This window comes from Hypomesus nipponensis, chromosome 15, assembly GCF_054491055.1.
Source record: "Hypomesus nipponensis isolate SF chromosome 15, ASM5449105v1, whole genome shotgun sequence".
NCBI lineage: Eukaryota > Metazoa > Chordata > Actinopteri > Osmeriformes > Osmeridae > Hypomesus > Hypomesus nipponensis.
This window is the reverse complement of record NC_140375.1, coordinates 17,579,324-17,599,972: the sequence shown is the minus strand read 5'-3', so window position 1 is coordinate 17,599,972 and position 20,649 is coordinate 17,579,324. Positions and strand designations below refer to the sequence as shown.

Genomic DNA, 20,649 nt, shown 5'->3' with positions numbered 1-20,649 from the left:
GTATAAATGGTGGGGGCGGTAATATTTATTTTCCTATTCTTTGTCAGTAAAACAAGAAGACATGTTTGTTTGTGTCAATATCTTTACTACAGCCAGGGGCGCTGTATAGGGCGCAAAAGTTATGACGATGACTGACAGGGTCCCCAAAAAATTGAAAAACTAATAGAAATGACAAACTTCTTTTGTTTTCCATGGGGCCCCAAATTCATGCCGGCGTCCCTGACTACAGCACTTGTACCTGTATTAAGTTTTAGAATACTTTCTCATACTCACAACGTGTAGCAGTTAGGGTTAGGGTTGCTAGTCTCAGCACAGACCTGAGTGCAAGGCAAGTTGGGAACGCTGCCAACTTTGAAGCCCCGCGATAGTTTAGTTCGCGCAGTAGCCTAAATCTCGTGGCTTTTTGGGGTTCAAGAAATGCGTGTAAATCACTACATGTAAATTGCTATATATCGTCCCCCTGTTGTGTGAGTGAAGTCAAAACTTGGATTATTGTAACAGAACACAAGGTGAGTATCTTTGTGAAATATAGCCTAAAATACATGTTTATTAGTTATAGTTATGTGAAATAGCGATTTGAAATGCGCATTACGAGCTAGGCCATCTTGCATTTTACCCGTGCCATTCAATGGGACGTGGTTAGTGCTAGCATTTAGCAACGCCAGGCCTTGCCCATTTCAGCTGCTAATACCATTAAACTAATTTCAATGTAATAAACTACTACATGTGACTACATGTGACTAGTCTAGTGAAGGTGATTGTTTAGCTTTTACATGGCTAGCAAGATAACCGACAGTTACGGCGCCAGTGCTAACTAGCTATCCGAGAACCAGGCTCGCTAAGCTAGGCTAGTCGTTTAGCTATTATTATGGCTCTTGTTTGCTCAGATCTTCAGCAGCCTCCGTGATCAGAAACAATATAGATAAGATTACTATTTTTTTTAGCATACGGTAGCGGACTACATTTCTAGCTAAATATTTTAAAAGGCCGTTGTGTTTTTAAAACACATCATACGCACTGGAAAACGGTCTGTACTGAGTTCTGGGCTAACATGGCTAGTCTACCGGTCAGTACTGCATAGCTGTCGTATTCTGGCCAACTAGCAAGATAACGAAAACTGCCGCTCGGTTATTTGTTGTGTTGCGTGCCTTTAGGCTCTACCTGTGACTGTCAAGGATGTCTGACAGTGAGGATAGCGACTTCTCCGACGGCCAGAGTGACCGAAGCAGCGAAGCCGAAGAGGCTGAGAATGAGGTACTGTACTGTAGCATGGCAAGCTAGCGCTAATGAGGTTAGCTAAAGTTAGCTAGCAATTTAATTCACTTAACGAATCATATGCATAGAGTAGTTACAGAACGAGTATAAACACACAATACCATTTTATAGTAAATAGAATGTTTTCAATAGCAGGAAGGAAATATTAAAAATGTAATAATAAATGAAGTAACGGACTCAGACTTCGAATATAACGTAGAATGAGTGTACGTCCTGAGACTGAGAGCGGTCATACACGACAAAGTTTGATACTATTAGTACAAGAAACTAGAGCTGGGGGGAATAGCTCAGTGGTAGCGCATTTGACCGCAGATCACGCGGTGGCAAGTTAGAATCCACTGTGCTGTACGTTGCTTTTGATACAAGCGTCTGTTAAATGAATACTTTACAAAACATTACTGGTTGCATCAATAGCTGCTAGAGTAACTACACAGATGGACTCAAAGTATGTCCTAATCTTAATTTGATGTCCTGACGTCCAAAACACGTTATTGTGTAACTGAAGTTTGTTTGTCTACCCTACTGTAGGAGGAACAGGCCAGTCCGACTGGTAGTGACAAGGTAGCAGAGGAGGAAGGCGAGGACCTGGAGGATGAGGAGGAGTATGATGAGGAAGAGGAGGAGGATGATGACGATCGCCCCAGAAAGAAGCCCCGCCATGGAGGGTTCATCCTGGACGAAGCTGGTACGATCTGGGGGCCTTCGGGCTCAGACCCTCCTACACATGGCAGCACTTTCCCTGTTAATGCGCAAGCCCGATCGGACCTCTTTCCAAAACATCCTACCAACGAACAGTTTTAACATAACATGGGTCAAAGAAGGACACTCAATCTTGGTTCATTTATAGGTAGCCCAGAGTGCTCGCCATAAGGGTGCTGTTGTTTACAGGACGTATACACATAAATAGTCTGTGTGCTTGGTAGGAGCTGAACTGACTGTGTTTGCCTTCTTCTTCCTCTTCTCTGGTTGTAGATGTGGACGACGAGTACGAGGATGAGGACCCGTGGGAGGAAGGAGCGGAGGACATCTTGGAAAAAGGTGAGAGGGCGCATGCGGAGCAGCACCCGCGATGAATGCGTATCCATGGCAACATGTGAGGGCCACTGTTGATGATGAGCGTAGACAGAACGGAGTTATCCCGTGTGTAGCGATTGTTGATACTGGTTTGTTTCTTGGTGAAAACTGTTTTGGGAATTTAAAAAATGTCACTGTAACGTAGACTGGGGATTTGAGATCATGTTTAGTGCGGTGCTGTTTCTGTATGGAGTAAAGTTGGCATTTGAAGTTCTGTAAAGTGAAAGCCACATGTAGCTAGTGTGATTGTTGACGTTGTACTTCCTGCTCTAATATTGTCTTTTCTCGTGCATGCCTCCTTCAGTTAACGGTAAATGAATTCCAGATTATTCTGCTTTGTTTTTTCTGTCCAATGTAACTGAGTCGTTTTCTCACACATCCCATTAAACTGCATCCGGCCTCTGCACGTGGTGTTGTCAGAGTAACCAGTGTAACCCCAGGCAACAGAGATGGCAAATGGCATATGTTGTTGGCTTCTGATTTGTGAAAGGATGGCAATAGCATTTTTACTCTTATCCATTTTTTGTGTAGCAACATAGGCTGTAGTTCAACTACTGATATCTATATCCTGAAGTTGTGTGGATTTCTATAACGGTATGATGTTTTTCATCATCCAAGTCAACTGGTGACGTATTGCTAGGATCAGGATTAGCAGATCATTCTAGCAAAGGTTATCACAAATTTGACCACGAGCCTTGTCTTTGACCACGGTAAGTGCCCAACGTGAACTGTGACCATTTGCCTGAACTCGTCCTGTTGACTGAAAGCGAATCTCGTCGGTTTGAACAATCCGATTTCTGCTTTTTTTTTTTGTGGTCAACCTGCAGTATCACAGCATAGAAATCCTCCAGTCAAGTGTGGTCATGCATCATCAGTACGAGCCATCGTGTGTTCATTAACAGTAATCCTTGTTTTGGTTTCGTGTGTTGTTCATCTCCCCTTGCCGTTTCCCCCCTGCTTGTGTGCTGTTCACAATATGATTAGTCTTTTCCCTGTGCTCTTCCTCCCTCTCTCCGCCCCGCCCTCCCCGCTTGGCCCGCGTGCCAACAGAAGAAGCAGAGGGTGAGTGTGCCCACATCCCGCTTCATTCACATCTTCTTATTTCAATGTGTGGCTTTATTGGGCAGAGATGGTTACAGAGAGACAGGAATTAAATGGGAGAGATTGAGCGAGGGGGAAGATGACCCGGGGAAGAATGGAACCCGGGTCTCTGAGTCAGAGCCTCGGCCTGAGAGGAGTACGCACTTCACCCGGTGATTCACCAGAAGCTTCTTTCTGAACAACAAGCCCATCATCTCTGCCTCTCAGGCACAGGAGCACATGCCATTTTACTGGAAGTCAGGCTAAAGATTCTGGAAGAGAGGGGCTCAGATGGCTGAGTGGTTAGGGAATCGGGCTATTGATCAGAAGGTTGCCGGTTCAATTCCCGGCCGTGCGAAATGACGTTGTGTCCTTGGGCAAGGCACTTCACCTTACTTGCCTCGGGGAGAATGTCCCTGTACTTACTGTAAGTCGCTCTGGATAAGAGCGTCTGATAGATGACTAAATATAGATGTGATCCCAGATCCAGCTGTTTCCTCCTGACTGAACCCTTCTCTCCTCTCCAGTGTCCAACATCGATCACGTTGTTCTGGACGAGGACAACTCTGGGTCCCGCCGGCTGCAGAACCTCTGGAAGTATGTGGGCGGCCTGGCTCCTGCTTCATCTGATCTCAGACCTGGCCTACACAGTCCTCTTCTCAAATTACTAATGCTGTTGTGTACCCACGGTTCATGTGGAGAAACCTAATGATCAAAAACAGTCCATGGTATTTGGTTTGGTGCAAAAGCAGCTGCAACTGATTCTTTTGTTTTCTCTTGTGATCTGTAGCGGGTAACAAACAATGGTTTCTTCTGTAATGTGTCTCTTACAGGGATTCCAGAGAGGAAGCTTTGGGGGAGTACTACATGAGGAAGTATGCCAAGTCTTCTGGAGGAGAACAGTAAGTGTCCCACTCAGTCTACACACCTTATTTGCTCTCAGGAACTCGTGTTCCCTCTGGAAGTGCATACCAGAGCATGTAGTGATCTGTTACATTAATATTAACATTTGACCAAACAGAACAGATCTTGACTGGAGTATTCGTCCCTCTCTCTTCTACGTTCCTGCTTGCTTCTCTACCTCGCTCTCTCTAGTTTCTCAGGTGGATCCGAGGAGCTCTCTGATGACATCACCCAACAGCAGTTACTTCCTGGGGTCAAGTACGTTTCGTTTACTTCCTGGGGTCAATGTTTATGTTTGTACTTTTGTGTAGCTGTATGTTGTCTTGCACATTTGCACTTTGTCTTGGCCAGGTCGCTGTTGTAAATGAGAATATGTTCTCAATTGTCTCACCTGGTTAAATAAAGGTTAAATAAAAAAATTAATGTAGCAGTTTCACCTTTTCAAGACTTCCACATTTAGGATTATTGGAATCATTGTCAATTAATTTGCTCAATGCACTCCATTTTTGTCTTAAGGGACCCTAATCTTTGGACAGTCAAGTGTAAGGTAAGAACTAATGTCTTTGTTTTCTGTTCTTCGATACACACACACACACACACACACACACTCACACACATTACTTGAACACACACACTAACTAAACCTGTTGTGTCACTCCAGATAGGGGAGGAGAGGGCAACAGCCATTGCACTGATGAGGAAATTCATCGCCTACCAGTTTACAGACACGGTATGTGTTCCTCTTAGCCTCGATGACACAAGTGAATCTTTCCGTCAGTTTTCACAAACCACTAATCATATCCTTCCTCTCTCCCCCCTCTTTCCTCCCTCCTTCTCCTCACAGCCCCTCCAGATCAAGTCGGTGGTGGCCCCCGAGCATGTGAAAGGCTACATCTACGTGGAGTCCTACAAGCAGACCCATGTGAAGGCGGCCATCGAGGGCGTGGGCAACCTGAGGATGGGCTTCTGGAACCAGCAGATGGTGCCCATCAAGGAGATGACGGACGTCCTGAAAGTGGTCAAGGAGGTCACCAACCTCAAGCCCAAGTCTTGGGTCCGCCTCAAGAGAGGCCTCTACAAAGACGACATAGCCCAGGTATGGCTCGCTGAGGTCGACGTGGCCAGCTAAGGCTAGAGCTGGCCGGGCATGGCTCGCTAACTAACGGGCCTGTTAAGAATCCATGTGTCTGACACGTTCTCAATTTTTCCTCAGGTGGACTACGTAGAACCGAGCCAGAACACCATATCTCTAAAGATGATTCCAAGGATAGACCTGGACAGGATCAAAGCCCGTATGAGCATGGTAAGCTAAAGGCCCTTATTACTCTGTTATTCAGCTGCATAGTACCTCAACTGAATCAGTGAGCAGACATTATCCACTGCGGGCATTTGACTTTAGTCTGTGTCCATTTCTACCTGCCTTGTTGTCTGTCTGTGTGTGTATTCTTGTGGGTCTGATTGTCTGTCTGAACCACAGAAAGACTGGTTTGCCAAGAGGAAGAAGTTTAAAAGACCGGCTCAGAGACTGTTTGATGCTGAGAAGATCAGGTACACTGAAACTACAAGGCTCTTTCTCTTGCTCTCTCTCTCTACCTCTCTTACCCCCCCCCCCTGTCTCTCCTCAACAGTACAGTGTTTAGTTTTTCTTTCAGTCTCTCAAGGCATAAAATGTGTGTGTGTGTGTGTGCGCGCAGGTCACTGGGGGGTGAGGTCAGTCATGATGGAGACTTCATGATCTTTGAGGCCAACCGCTACAGCCGCAAAGGCTTTCTCTTCAAGAGCTTTGCCATGTCGGCTGTGGTGAGAACACACACACACACCAGCAGTATCCAATACAAGCCTGCAGCTGAGCTGGAACTATTCCCCCTCTTTTCTGAGTTGACCCCTGACCCCTGCCCTGGTTTGTCCAGATCACAGAGGGGGTGAAGCCCACCCTGTCTGAGCTGGAGAAGTTTGAAGACCAGCCTGAAGGCATCGACCTGGAGGTGGTGACCGAGGCCTCAGGTAAACACCGCTGGGTCTTGTTTGTGTCTTGTCTGTGTGTGTGTGACATTGGCTGTTTATCAATCTGAAGAGCGATAATTAAAGTACTTCTTGAGAAGAACGATTGATAAACAGCCTCTGTCCTCATGTTCTTGTCCGTCCAAATGTGTGTGTGTGTGTGTGTGTGTGTGTGTGTGTGTGTGTGTGTGTGTGTGTGTGTGTGTGTGTGTGTGTGTGTGTGTGTGTGTGTGTGTGTGTGTGTGTGTGTGTGTGTGTGTGTGTGTGTGTGTGCAGGTAAGGAGCGTGAACACAACCTCCAGGCGGGTGACAACGTGGAGGTGTGTGAGGGAGAGCTCATCAACCTGCAGGGCAAGATCCTGAGTGTGGACGGTAACAAGATCACCATCATGCCCAAACACGAGGACCTCAAGGTACGCACACACACACACACCATGTACACGCACTCTAGCACACACACTTACACACTGTACCCTTATGCCTTGTCTGTGGTGTTGATTTGTGTGTGTGTGAGCAGGACCCCCTGGAGTTCCCAGCTCATGAGTTGAGGAAGTACTTCCGTATGGGCGACCACGTGAAGGTGATCGCCGGCCGCTACGAGGGCGACACCGGCCTCATCGTCCGCGTGGAGGAGAACTTTGTCATCCTGTTCTCTGACCTCACCATGCACGAGGTCAGACACCTCTCCTCCTCCCTCTCTCTCTCTCTCTGACCTCACCATGCACAAGGTCAGACACCTCTCCTCCTCTCTCTGACCTCACCATGCACGAGGTCAGACACCTCTCCTCCTCTCTCTCTCTGACCTCACCATGCACAAAGTCAGACACCTCTCCTCCTCCTTCTCTCTCTCTCTCTGACCTCACCATGCATGATGTCAGACACCTCTCCTCCTCTCTCTCTGACTTCACCATGCATGAGGTCAGACACCTCTCCTCCTCCTCTCTCTCTCTGACCTCACCATGCACGAGGTCAGTCACCTCTCCTCCTTCTCTCTCTCTCTCTCTCTCTCTCTCGTCCTGTCCTGTCCTGTCCTGTCCTGTCCTGTCCTGTCTTTCTCTCTCTTGCTCTCTCTCTCTCTCTGTCCTGTCCTCTCTTTCTCTCTCTTGCTCTCTCTCTCTCTCTCTGTCCTGTCCTCTCTTTCTCTCTCTTGCTCTCTCTCTCTCTCTGTCCTGTCCTCTCTTTCTCTCTCTTGCTCTCTCTCTCTCTCTCTGTCCTGTCCTCTCTTTCTCTCTCTTGCTCTCTCTCTCTGTCCTGTCCTCTCTCTCTCTCTCTTGCTCTCTCTCTCTCTCTCTGTCCTGTCCTCTCTACGTCTGTGCTCCTCACCGTGTCCTTTCCCCCCCCCAACGCTCACCTCTCCTTTTCAGTGTGGAGCAGACAGAGAGGCTGAACATGCATATACAGTCTGGCGTATGGACTGTATAGTGATTGATTCCATGTTTTGTGTTTGTCTGTGTGTGCGTGTGTCTCCCCTAGCTGAAAGTGCTGCCGCGGGACCTGCAGCTGTGCTCTGAGACGGCGTCGGGCGTGGACGCGGGCGGGCAGCACGAGTGGGGAGAGCTGATCCAGCTGGACCCTCAGACAGTGGGGGTCATCGTCCGGCTGGAGAGGGAGACCTTCCAGGTGACACGCCCCCCCCCCCTCCCCCCGTGCGTGTAAGTTTGTGTGCTATGGTTTTAGTTCAGCGGGCTAACGCAGTGACCCCCCCCCGTCAGGTTCTGAACATGCACGGCAAGGTGATGACGGTGCGCCACCAAGCGGTCAACCGGCGGAAAGACAACCGCTTTGCCGTGGCGCTGGACTCGGAGCAGAACAACATCCATGTGAAGGACATCGTCAAGGTGATCGACGGGCCGCACTCGGTGAGTGGACCCTGCTAGCGCTGCTGTGGCTAGCTGTAGGACTGGCGTCCATGTTGTTCCTGTTCTCCCAGGGCGGGAGACTGGCTGCTAGTTCATGAGCAGTACTGTCCTTCAAGGTTATATCAATACCATGGTATTGTTTAAGTCGTATCAATACCTTTTGTATACTGGTATGTTGTAAAAAGATTGTAGGTGCATAGAAACTTCTATCTAATGGAGGCAGGTAGAAATGGACACAGACTAATTTTGGACTATCCCTTTAAAACAATCTGTGTCCGCTTACCCCTAGAAAGCTGATTGGCTCATAAGCTGTGTTCTCTGCGGGTGTTTCTGAAGTGCTGTGTTCTGGGGGTGTTTCTGAAGTGCTGTGTTCTGGGGGTGTTTCTGAAGTGCTGTGTTCTGGGGGTGTTTCTGAAGTGCTGTGTTCTCTGGGGGTGTTTCTGAAGTGCTGTGTTCTGGAGGTGTTTCTGAAGTGCTGTGTTTTGGGGGTGTTTCTGAAGTGCTGTGTTCTCTGGGGGTGTTTCTGAAGTGCTGTGTTTTGGGGGTGTTTCTGAAGTGCTGTGTTCTGCCTCCCAGGGCCGGGAGGGGGAGATCCGTCACCTGTTCCGAGGGTTTGCCTTCCTGCACTGCAAGAAGCTGGTGGAGAATGGAGGCATGTTCGTCTGTAAGACACGCCACCTCGTATTGGCTGGCGGCTCCAAGGTCAGTCTCTCATTTGCTGCTGACTACAGAAGTAGCTTGTTATTGGCTCGTGGTAAAACACATGGTATTTTTGATGTCCTCCCCAGCCCAGAGATGTTACCAATTTCCCCGTGGGGGGATTCGCACCTATGAGCCCTCATATCAGCAGCCCCATGCACCACGGAGGAGGGGGTGAGTACATCCTACACACTAGCTCTGACTCCCCAGCCTCCACACTCTGTTCACCTGTCAAGATAACTGCGTTTAAGTGACCCCACCTAGTGCCATGTTGTTGACCGTTGACCCCTTATGCAGGTCAGCAGCAGAGGGGAGGAGGGGGAGGGGGCGGAGGAGGAGGGGGAGGAGGAATGGGGCGTGGCAGAGGCAGGAGAGACAACGACCTGATTGGCCAGACTGTCCGCATCTCCCAGGGACCGTACAAAGGTGAGTGTGTCTGCAGCCCTGGTCCCCATCTCCTGGCCCTCGCTCTCTTCAGCTACCCAGCCACCCGCCGGCTCTCTGACCCGTCTGCCTACGTTTCCCAGGGTACATTGGTGTGGTGAAGGACGCCACGGAGTCGACCGCCAGGGTGGAGCTTCACTCCACATGCCAGACTATCTCTGTAGACAGACAACGCCTCACCACCATGTATGGACTCTCTCTCGCCTGTGTGTTTGTGTCCAGGTTGGGTGTATGGCAGTGTGTGACCGTGTTTGTGTTGACAACAGGGGAGCTAAGAGGCACAGCGGGCAGACCTCCACCCACGGACGCACCCCCATGTACGGCTCCCAGACTCCCATGTACGGCACCGGCTCCCGTACCCCCATGTACGGCTCCCAGACGCCGCTGCATGACGGTGAGACACACACACACACACACACACATGCTTTTCACTTCCAGAAGGTTGGATGGATAGCGTAGAGGGCTTGGCCACGACTAATGCATTGTTGTCGAACCTATGAATGTTCCCAGACATTCTAGAACCTTGAGGATGTGGCCAAACGTTTTAGAACCTGTTAACGTTCCCAGGCGTTCTAGAATGTTGAAAATGACCCCAGGTGTTCTGGAAGAGAGGGTCTGATGGAGCTGTGTGCTGTCCCTGAACAGGAAACCGCACGCCTCATTATGGCTCCCAGACTCCGCTGCATGATGGGAGCAGGACGCCAGGACAGAGCGGGGCGTGGGACCCCAACAACCCCAACACACCCTCCAGGTACACACACACACACAACCACACACACATCTGCCACTGTTGACTAAAGTAGCTACCTTGTAAACACTGTTCAAAGGTTCTAACCTTAAAGTAATTACTAAGTAAATACAGATGAGTGAGCGCAGTGCTAACCTGTGTGTGTGTGTTCCAGGGCGGATGACGAGTATGACTTTGGTTACGATGACGAGCCATCGCCGTCCCCGCAGGGTTATGGGGGCACGCCCAACCCCCAGACCCCTGGGTACCCCGAGGTCCCGTCGCCCCAGGTCAACCCCCAGTACAACCCCCAGACTCCCGGAACCCCCGCCATGTGAGTAGCACTCACACTCTCTCACACACACACACAGGGAGTGCTGTCATTAACCCCCCCCCCCCCCCTCCCCCAGGTACAACACAGAGCAGTATTCCCCCTACGCGGCCCCCTCTCCTCAGGGCTCCTACCAGCCCAGCCCCTCCCCCCAGAGCTACCACCAGGTGGCTCCCAGCCCCCTGGGCTACCAGAACACGCACTCCCCTGCCAGCTACCACCCCACGCCCTCGCCCATGGCCTACCAGGTAAGGTACCAAGTACCCTCCTCCTCTTCCCTTTGAAGTCAGACCCCAGCCACTGTTTATCCAACTCTCTCACACACACTCTCCCCCTCCCCCCCCTCCCCCAGGCGAGTCCGAGCCCCAGCCCTGTGGGCTACAGCCCCATGACCCCGGGAGCCCCGTCCCCTGGAGGGTACAACCCCCACACCCCCGGCTCCAACATCGACCAGCCATCCAGTGACTGGGTCACCACTGACATCCTGGTCCGGGTCAAGGACACCTTCATGGACCTGCAGGTGGTCAACCAGAGCGGGGTCGTACGCAGCGTCACTGTGAGTGTCCACACACACACACACACACACCCCATGTACACACACACACACACACACGGTCCCATCCTCTCTGCCACACCCCTCCCCCTCAGACAGGTGTCGATCCAGGCTGATGTGTGGAGTCTGGAAGCCTCCGGGTCTGTCCACATCACATGCACAAGGACTGAGGAAGTCCATTTGTCATACTTCTTAGTAAAGACGGCACACTAAGTGTACACACTAACTCACTTTGGGTCATACATTAAACATATGCACCAGAGTCATCTCTCTCACACACACGTTTGAGTAAATACAGCAGGGTCTGATCTTAGTGTTGGCAGACGTGCAAACACTTCACATCTTCTTAGTATCTGCTGGCATGTCTTGTTCACCATATGTCAGGACTGTCATCTGCAGAGCCTCGAGCCTTCACCAGACACGGGCTGAAGGACCAGACATCAGCCTTCACATTGTTGCTGTTCTGCCTGTCCAAGCAGCGTGTTCATTTCCTTGGAAGGGATTATTGTTGTTTTGGAGTCCAAGATGATGGATATCACTGAGAAAAAGAGTTGTTGCTTGGCTCATCTCATCTCTCTTTCCTCCTCCACTTCTTTACTCCTCCTTTTTATTACTCCTTTTTTTTTCTACCCCTCTTTATCCTCTCTCCTCCTCCTCTCTCCTGCTCCTGCTCCTCCTCTCTTCTGCTCCTCCTCTTTCCTCCTGCTCCTCTCTCCTCCTGCTCCTCCTCTCTCCTCCTGCTCCTCCTCTCTCCTCCTGCTCCTCCTCCTCCTGCTCCTCCTCCTCCTCTCCTCCTGCTCCTCCTCTCTCCTCCTCCTCTCTCCTCCTGCTCCTCCTCTCTCCTCCTCCTCTCTCCTCCTGCTCCTCCTCTCTCCTGCTCCTCCTCTCTCCTCCTCCTCCTCTCTCCTGCTCCTCCTCTCCTCCTCCTCTCTCCTCCTGCTCTTCCTCTCTCCTCCTGCTCTTCCTCTCTCCTCCTCCTCTCTCCTGCTCCTCCTCCTCCTCTCTCCTCCTGCTCCTCCTCTCTCCTCCTCCTGTCTCCTCCTGCTCCTCCTCTCTCCTCCTCCTGTCTCCTCCTGCTCCTCCTCTCTCCTGCTCCTCCTCTCTCCTGCTCCTCCTCTCTGCTCCTCCTCTCTGCTCCTCCTCTCTCCTCCTCCTCTCTCCTCCTGCTCCTCCTTTCTCCTGCTCCTCCTCTCTCCTCCTCCTCTCTCCTCCTGCTCTTCCTCCTCCTGCTCCTCTCTCCTCTTGCTCCTCCTCTCTCTTCCTGCTCTTCCTCCTCTCTCCTGCTCCTCCTCCCTGCTCCTCCTCTCTCCTCCTCCTCTCTCCTCCTGCTCTTCCTCCTCCTGCTCCTCTCTCCTCTTGCTCCTCCTCTCTCCTCCTGCTCTTCCTCCTCTCTCCTGCTCCTCCTCTCTCCTCCTCTTCCTCCTCTCTCCTCCTGCTCTTTCTGCAGGGTGGCATGTGCTCAGTGTTTCTGCAGGACACTGAGAAGGTGGTGAGCATCTCTAGTGAACACCTGGAGCCCGTCACGCCCACCAAGAATAACAAGGTAACTGTTCTGTTTGCTGTGCTCCCAGTACCTCCTCCTCCCACCACCCAGTACCTCCTCCTCCTGCACCTCCTCCTACCACCCAGTATCTCCTCCTCCTACCACCCAGTATCTCCTCCTCCTACCACCCAGTATCTCCTCCTCCTACCACCCAGTGTCTCCTCCTCCCACCACCCAGTGTCTCCTCCTCCTACCACCCAGTGTCTCCTCCTCCCACCACCCAGTGTCTCCTCCTCCCACCACCCAGTGTCTCCTCCTCCCACCACCCAGTGTCTCCTCCTCCTACCACCCAGTGTCTCCTCCTCCCACCACCCAGTGTCTCCTCCTCCCACCACCCAGTGTCTCCTCCTACCACCCAGTGTCTCCTCCTCCCACCACCCAGTGTCTCCTCCTCCCACCACCCAGTATCTCCTCCTCCTACACCTCCTCCTACCACACAACCTCCCCTACATCTCCTACCCCCCCACTCCCCCCTTCCTGTGTCCTGAGCCGGCTGTGTCCTGAGCCGGCTGTGTCCTGAGCCGGCTGTGTCCTGAGCCGGCTGTGTCCTGAGCCGGCTGTGTCCTGTCCTGCAGGTGAAGGTGATCCTGGGGGAGGACCGCGAGGCCACGGGGATCCTGCTCAGTATCGACGGAGACGACGGCATCGTCAGGATGGAGCTAGACGACCAGCTGAAGATCCTCAACCTCCGATTCCTGGGCCGCTTGGAGCCCTGAGCGCGCACACGGCCCCACACACCCACACACCCACGCACACACACACAGGCCTGTCGACCCTGGCCCCCCACTGGGCTCCACCAGTCCAGGAACAACCTTTTTGACCTTGTATGCTGGTAGCTGTGGGAGGTCTCTCCAGCTGTAATAACTCAGCAGGCTTGTGTGATCTCAGGCTAGGCTGCTGTCCTGACGCCTGACAAGCTTTCGGGGAAAGTCTTCTGAACGAGTCTCGTCTCTCTGGATCCCCAACCCTCGCTCCGAGGGGATCTGAAGGGCCTGCTTTTATTTTCATTTTTTCTCTGTCTCTCTCTCACCCTCTCTTTCCTCAGTTAGTCTGACCTAGATTCTTGGTGAACTACAATCTGTTTTAGCTGTCCTGATTGGATGATTCTGTCAATGCGTGATTTTTTTGTTGGGGGGAAGGAGGGAGGAGGGGGGGGTTGGAGTGGGAGTGAGTTAACTCCAGATTGACGTAAAACGGTGTACTATGTCAATAAACTGTCAGCTGTTCACCTGTGATGGTGCTTGGTGTTATGTGTAGCAGGAGGAAGTGTGTTTCCACACAGCTGCAGTTTGGTTACTGCAGGTGGGAGAGGAACAGAGACGCTGCACACTGCTCAGACACCTGGCCAGTTTACTGTCGCACACAGATTAAGATTACGTTCATGAACAGAATAAAGTAATATAGTAAGCATCCTAACGTCATTCTAGTATCTCATAGTAGATGTCATCCTAATGTGAGTACTGGTGAATGGGTCAGTGCAGATGGGTTCACAGTCTCAAACACAAGACATGTCAAACAGTAGTTTAATGTGTTGATTATCTGTCCTGTCTAGCCCCGTGTGTGCGTGAGCGTGAGACCTGGGCAAGGCTTCCAGAGAGAGCTTGGAACAATATCCAGTGTGGACTCATCTAAATCTAAACTTCAATCATCGATGTCCTAGTGGATAAGCAGAGCTGGCACATGGGTATTACACAGGTATCTCTCCAAGTGCTTCAGTCACAGGGAGAGTGTGGGTGGTTGTGGTTGATGGGGAGGTAGAACAGAGGGGCATCTTTGGGACAGGGGTGCCCAGGAGAGGTGACCAGGAGCCTGGGAGGATGAAGTTTGGGGTCCTGGTCCTGGTCCTGGTGGGGGTCACAGCCCAGGGTCAGGTTCCTGGACAGAAGGATCTTCACCTGCATCAGCAGTTCTCGTCCCTGCCAGGGTGAGGACGGGGTGAGGACGGGGTGAGGAGGGGGTGAGGACGGGGTGAGGACGGGGTGAGGACGGGGTGAGGACGGGGTGAGGAGGGGAGGGGTAGCGACAGACCACACTTACACATCCTCAGGGGACAGCATTCAAGATGAACTACATACGCAGAGAAGGTCGTAGTTGTGTGTTTGTGTGTGTGTTTGTGCATGTGTGTGTTGGGGTTCATGTTTACCTTGTCATCCTGCATGCACTGGATCACTACATGGTCACCCAGGGCAGGTGCCAGAACTCCGTAGATCTGATCATGCTGACCCCACACACACACACACACACACACACACACTCAGAGAACAGAAACTGATTGTGCGCTGTGTGTGACATCTGCCTGTTTTGACAAATGCTAATGACACTTTTGATCTCAGATACGGCGAGTAGCCATTTGCTGACTATGTTTGGCCATGTAAGGAAATGTTCTGTGTACACTATATCTGATCTTGTCTGTCTGTTGTGTATAAGGGTGCTTGTGAACCATGTTCCCCACTCATCTGACCACTATATTGTGGAATGGTCACATGATCCGAGCTGCTTGTTCTAAGAAACCAAGTCAACTCTTTTTTCATTGTTGTGCCTCTTTCCGGCCAGCTACCTGACAGATCTCATCTTATCACTCTCCTAGTTTCCAATTTCCGTCTTCTGGTTTCTTCTAATCATGGGAACATTATTACAATGAGGACATTTGGTTACAAATATATGGTCTTATACTGATAAAAATGGGAAAATATTTGAATGACTAACCACTGCCGACAGCACACAAACTATAAAGTTTGAACCTTATGCACGTCTCCTGTCATTTCTGTATGCACTGTCTGGGGCTTATCCGGCAGCTTATCTTAGCTTTTTCAACCTTTGAAGACTTGGTCCATTACCTCATATGTCTGGTTGCAGGAAGGTTTGATGCCTGCAGAGTCTAAGGACCTGAACAAGTGGAGAAGAGCAGAGAAGGTTGTCAGTCAAACAGTGTGTGGCTGACTGACTGGTCTGTGTGTCTGTGTGTGTGTGTGTGGCTGACTGACTGGTCTGTGTGTCTGTGTGTGTGTGTGTGTGGCTGACAGACAGGTCGGTGTGTGTTTGGGGGGATGGGGTCTGTGTGTGTGTGTGTGTGGCTGACAGACTGGTCTGTGTGTGTGTGTGTGTGTGTGGCTGACAGACAGGTCGGTGTGTCTGTGTGTGTGTGTGTGGCTGACAGACAGGTCGGTGTGTGTTTGGGGGGATGGGGTCTGTGTGTGTGTGTGTGGCTGGACTGGTAATCTGGCAAACCGTGTAAATTCTTTACTTAAAAATGGCCGACAACCAACCCATAAAGCATGGACAGCGGCCCATTGGTTCATTTTCCATACTGACACTGGGCTGGCCCAATCACATCTCGTAACAGGTCCACCCCCCCCCCCCCCCCATTTGTTTCTTGTGTCAAAAAAAATTACCCGACCGATTGTGATGGGCTGGTCTGAGCCAAAATGCCAGGGCCAGCCCTACGTGTGTCTCTCACCTTTGGATGTCATAGTGTGCTCGTAGTTTCAGAATGATCTGGAAGTACTGCTGAGGGGAGTTCCAGCCCTCCACACAGGCAGCACACACACCGTGCTTATTCCACTCGCTGCGCCTGGTAACGGGCACACACACACACACATATACACACACACACACACATATACACACACACACACACACACACACATATACACACTCACACACACACACATATACACACTCACACACACACACATATACATACACACACACACATATACACACTCACACACACACACATATACATACACACACACATATACACACTCACATATACACACACATATACACACACACACACACATATACACACACACATATACATACGCACACACACACATATACACACACACATATACACACTCACACGCACACACACACATATACACACACACATATACATACGCACACACACACATATACACACACACATATACATACGCACACACACACACACACATATACACACACACATATACATACGCACACACACACATATACACACACACATATACACACTCACACACACACACACACATATACACACACACATATACATACGCACACACACACATATACACACACACATATACATACGCACACACACATATACATACACACACACATATACATACGCACACACATATACATACGCACACACACATATACATACGCACACACACATATACATACGCACACACACATATACATACGCACACACACATATACACACGCACACACACACACATATACATACGCACACACATATACACACACACACACATATACACACACACACACATATACACACGCACACACATATACACACACACACACATATACACACGCACACACATATACACACACACACACATATACACACGCACACACATATACACACGCACACACATATACATACGCACACACACAAACACATATGCGTGCGAAACACATACACTGAAAAAATTATAAATGCAACACTTTTGTTTTTGCCCCCATTTTTCATGAGTTGAACTCAAAGATTTAAGACTTTTTCTAGGTGCACAAGAGGCCTATTTCTCTCAAATCTTGTTCACAAATCTGTCTAAATCTGTGTTAGTGAGCAGTTCTCCTTTGCCGAGAAAATAGACAGCATGATTATTGCACAGGTGTGCCTTAGGCTGGCCACAAAAAAAGGCCACTCTAAAATGTGCAGTTTTACTGTATTGGGGTGTCCAGGAGGGGGAAGGGGGGGTCCTTTAGGGAGAGAATTTCTGCACAAACTGTCAGAAACCGTCTCAGGGGAAGCTCATCTGCATGCTTATTATCCTCATCGTCCTCCTCTGGTCGGGGTCTCGACCTAACTGCGGGTCAGGTTGAGGGTTAGCTAACCTTAAACCTGACCCTAACCCTAACTGACTGAGTTTCGGACCCCCCAATTCAGTAAAACTGCACATTTTAGAGTGGCTTTTTATTGTGGCCAATCTAAGGCACACCTGTGCAATAATCATGCTGTCTAATCAGCATCTTGATATGCCACATCTGTGAGGTGGATGGATTTTCTCGGTAAAGGAGAAGTGCTCACTAAGACAGATTTGTGAACAATATTTGAGAAAAATAGGCCTTTTGTGTACATAGTAAAAGTCTTAAATCTTTGAGTTCAGCTCATGAAAAATGGGTGCAAAAACAAGTGTTGTGTTTATAATTTTGTTCAGTGTATATAAACATATATACACACAAATAATATATTTTTAATTTTTTTTTAACTATTGTCTAGAAAATCTCAATAAACAGAATCAAATTCATTGAGATACAGTCTCTAATGTCAAACACAATAAATAAAGACATTTTCTTTTTTTTTTATAAGTCTTCCTAAAAGCCTACATAAACTCTCGTCTTGTTGTTTACACAAACGGTCTTCATTTCTCTTTATGCCAAGAATTTCTCCACAGCCTAAATATTTGTACCCAGCCTGGGCCAAGATGTAAACCACTACCAGCATCTTCACATCAGCCAGTGAAGATCTCTGCAGCCATAGCAACTGAGACTGTTCTCACAATCAAAGGGAATTCTCACCAGAAATCGAAACTGCTTTTGTGTTTCAGTAAGGATGGCCATAGCTGGCGAAGCTGAGAGTCCAGTTCCTACACACACACACATCCAACTCTTTACAGGCTATTGTTTATAAAACATCAGTTTTTATATTATTCAGAGGGGTGTGTGTGTTTGGTGTGTGTGTGCTTAGTGTGTCCTGCATGTATGTGCGTGTGTGTGTATGTGCGTGTGTGTGGTTGCCAGTCAGGTCGTAGAGGTGTGTTACCTTCAGGTCAGAGGGGAAGATGTGCCAACATGAGCAGCACATGCCCTCTTTCAGAGGCCTGACAGAGACACAGACAGAGACACAGACAGAGACAGAGACAGAGACAGAGACAGAGACAGAGACAGAGACAGAGACAGAGACAGAGACAGAGACAGAGACAGAGACACAGACAGAGAGAAAAACACAAGGCTGGGAGACTTCGCACTTTGAACACAAACAACAGTGGTAACATGGGGAGTCATCCAAATTGTCCACACTGAACTGCACACGCCTTGAAACTGCACTGTGTGTATTAGCACTCCTTGAAACTGGACTGTGTATTACCACTCCTTGAAACTGGACTGTGTGTATTACTGGCCCCTTGAAACTGGACTGTGTATTACCACTCCTTGAAACTGCACTGTGTGTATTACTGGCCCCTTGAAACTGGACTGTGTGTATTACCAGAGTCCATGGATGGTCCAGTCACTGATGTTAGATGGAACTCTGCACTCAGAGGGGTCGAAACTCTGGGGATGGATGTATGGAGAAAGACAAACAGACAGACAGACAGACTGACTGGTGGAAGGACAAATGGATGAATAGATGGACAGACAGACAGGCGGTCAAACAAACTCACCACACAGAAGCTTCCGGGCCACTGCAGGACAAAAAGCAGACACTTCCAGCTGCAGAACCTGGAGGAGAAGCGCTGCGGTTAGGGGTCATCAGGGTTCACACTAGGATCAACAGCAGGGTTAGGGGTCCAGACTAAGGCCTAGGTCAAGTTTGGATTTGATCACACTCCTGCCTGGCCACCCCCACCCCCCACACACACGTACACACGGAGGAAGGATGTGATGATCTTACTTTTTCTCCTCTGGGTTTTCTGTCCAGTGGGCCAGAGAGAGACCAACCATGAAGATCGCCAGCATGTGTAGCCCTGATGGAGCCATAGTCTCTCTACTGGTGTCTCTCCTGGTGTCTCTGCTGGTCTGCCTGTCTCTCTGCTGTTGCTGTGCTCCGTGCTGTGTTGCTGGTGAGACTCCAGAGAGGGACTCGATGGAGCGTCTGAAACACGTCAATTTTTTTGTTTCAGTTCCTCCCTCCAGTAGTCTGACAGATGGGCCGGGACCAAAAACACCCACAGGATGTTTAGACGTGACACAATGTATGACTTAACTGTAAACTAAAGAGGTTTTGATGTATTCCTTACTGTAGTGTATGCGTACACCAACAAAAAATCCAAGTCCAATATTTATTGTTCTTTTGTTCAACCCCCCCCTTTCCCCCCCCCCCTCCTCCCGCTTGACTGGTTCTCATGAGGAAAATGTGTTTCTACTTAATTTAATGGTTTCAGTTGTGAAACAGCCCACATATGGTGGCCTTTCATGTCTTAATGAAGGCAGAAGTGCAAGTGAGATTTCTGAGGCTGGTTCGCACATAACACAATGCAGCTTGGAGACTTTCCAGTGGCTCGTTGGTTAAGAACGCGTGTCACACAGACTGAAAGCTACCCGCAGCGGCCAAAGTTCGAATCCACCCTGGGTCCGTTCCTGTACATCTTCCCCTTTCACTCTACCACACCTTTCACTCTACCACACCTTTCTGTCACTTTTCACTATCTATGCAATGAAGCAGACTTTTAAAAATAATTTGTGTAAATACATCCCACAGTTGGTCCGTACATTACATTACATTTGTGCATTTAGCAGACGCTTTTATCCAGAGCGACTTCCAAGAGAGAGCTTTACAAAAGAACATAGGTCACTGATCATAACAATGAGGTAGCCCCAAACATTGCAAGCAGCCAAAACATGAAGCATACATTGTAAAAAACCAAATGAGTGCCAAAGGGAAGAACCATAAGAGCATGCAGTTAAACAAGTACAACTAGAGAGGGTACAATTTTTTTATATAAAAATGCATAGCCTACTTATTTATAAAGATTACATATATTTAAAAGCATATTTTTTTCTGCTCAATTACAACTCGAAATACTAAGAGTGAAGTGTAGAATGAAATAGTTGTCTTCGTATTTCCCCTGCAAGAGGGAATGGTGATCAGCAACCTCAAAGTTGAATCAAAACGAATACATTTGACAGACCGGTGAGAAAATTGACCTAATCTCTATGACTTAAACGTCATTGTAAGTTTTTCCCTTCTTGTGATATTTTCAGGCATTTAGCCTACTCATATTGCATTCATTCATTAAGAAAAAAAAACCTTTTGAAGCTTATTTTAACAACGACGTTACCACATGAAACCCAAAAAGTGCAAGAGTGTACCTGTAGAAGAACAATCAGCAGTAAAATATTTCACAGCAAGTACAAAAAGTTTAAATCCATTATAAGTAGGCAACAAGAGCAACAAGAGTTGCGTCA

The 20,649-nt window shown here is 49.2% G+C and overlaps 2 protein-coding genes across 2 annotated transcripts; one reads left to right on the top strand and one right to left on the bottom strand.

Annotated features, from left to right (window-relative positions):
* Window positions 1-329: 329 nt before the first annotated feature.
* supt5h (SPT5 homolog, DSIF elongation factor subunit) lies at window positions 330-13,834 on the top strand. Its single transcript, XM_084673696.1, has 30 exons — window positions 330-509; window positions 1,155-1,254; window positions 1,804-1,960; window positions 2,248-2,313; window positions 3,400-3,411; window positions 3,957-4,026; window positions 4,263-4,331; window positions 4,525-4,590; window positions 4,849-4,879; window positions 4,994-5,062; window positions 5,177-5,428; window positions 5,546-5,635; window positions 5,810-5,880; window positions 6,027-6,132; window positions 6,243-6,336; window positions 6,610-6,746; window positions 6,851-7,006; window positions 7,807-7,953; window positions 8,046-8,192; window positions 8,769-8,894; window positions 8,981-9,065; window positions 9,189-9,317; window positions 9,419-9,521; window positions 9,602-9,729; window positions 9,981-10,086; window positions 10,238-10,396; window positions 10,473-10,641; window positions 10,746-10,949; window positions 12,394-12,489; window positions 13,065-13,834. The coding sequence occupies exons 2-30, from the start codon at window positions 1,177-1,179 to the stop codon at window positions 13,203-13,205; spliced, it is 3,264 nt and encodes a 1,087-aa protein (XP_084529822.1). The 5' UTR covers window positions 330-509; window positions 1,155-1,176; the 3' UTR covers window positions 13,206-13,834.
* Window positions 13,823-19,466, bottom strand: rnaset2l (ribonuclease T2, like). Its single transcript, XM_084673701.1, has 9 exons — window positions 19,136-19,466; window positions 18,906-18,963; window positions 18,731-18,795; window positions 18,287-18,344; window positions 18,043-18,110; window positions 15,947-16,060; window positions 15,327-15,375; window positions 14,633-14,707; window positions 13,823-14,405 (listed from the first exon to the last, which is right to left on the bottom strand). The coding sequence occupies exons 1-9, from the start codon at window positions 19,219-19,221 to the stop codon at window positions 14,202-14,204; spliced, it is 777 nt and encodes a 258-aa protein (XP_084529827.1). The 5' UTR covers window positions 19,222-19,466; the 3' UTR covers window positions 13,823-14,201.
* Window positions 19,467-20,649: the final 1,183 nt, after the last annotated feature.

What these genes read in the sequence shown, in the direction of transcription:
- rnaset2l (XM_084673701.1), bottom strand. Translation starts at nt 19,221, where the DNA reads ATGGCTCCATCAGGGCTACACATGCTGGCGATCTTCATGGTTGGTCTC. An exon ending in CCTGCAACCAGACATATGAG is followed by an intron (nt 14,708 to 15,326) that starts GTAATGGACCAA and finishes GTGTGGGGTCAG; the next exon opens with CATGATCAGATCTACGGAGT. An exon ending in AGTGCATGCAGGATGACAAG is followed by an intron (nt 14,406 to 14,632) that starts GTAAACATGAAC and finishes TCACCCTGGCAG; the next exon opens with GGACGAGAACTGCTGATGCA.
- supt5h (XM_084673696.1), top strand. Translation starts at nt 1,177, where the DNA reads ATGTCTGACAGTGAGGATAGCGACTTCTCCGACGGCCAGAGTGACCGA. An exon ending in CAGTTACTTCCTGGGGTCAA is followed by an intron (nt 4,591 to 4,848) that starts GTACGTTTCGTT and finishes TTTTGTCTTAAG; the next exon opens with GGACCCTAATCTTTGGACAG. An exon ending in CCAGACGCCGCTGCATGACG is followed by an intron (nt 9,730 to 9,980) that starts GTGAGACACACA and finishes GTCCCTGAACAG; the next exon opens with GAAACCGCACGCCTCATTAT.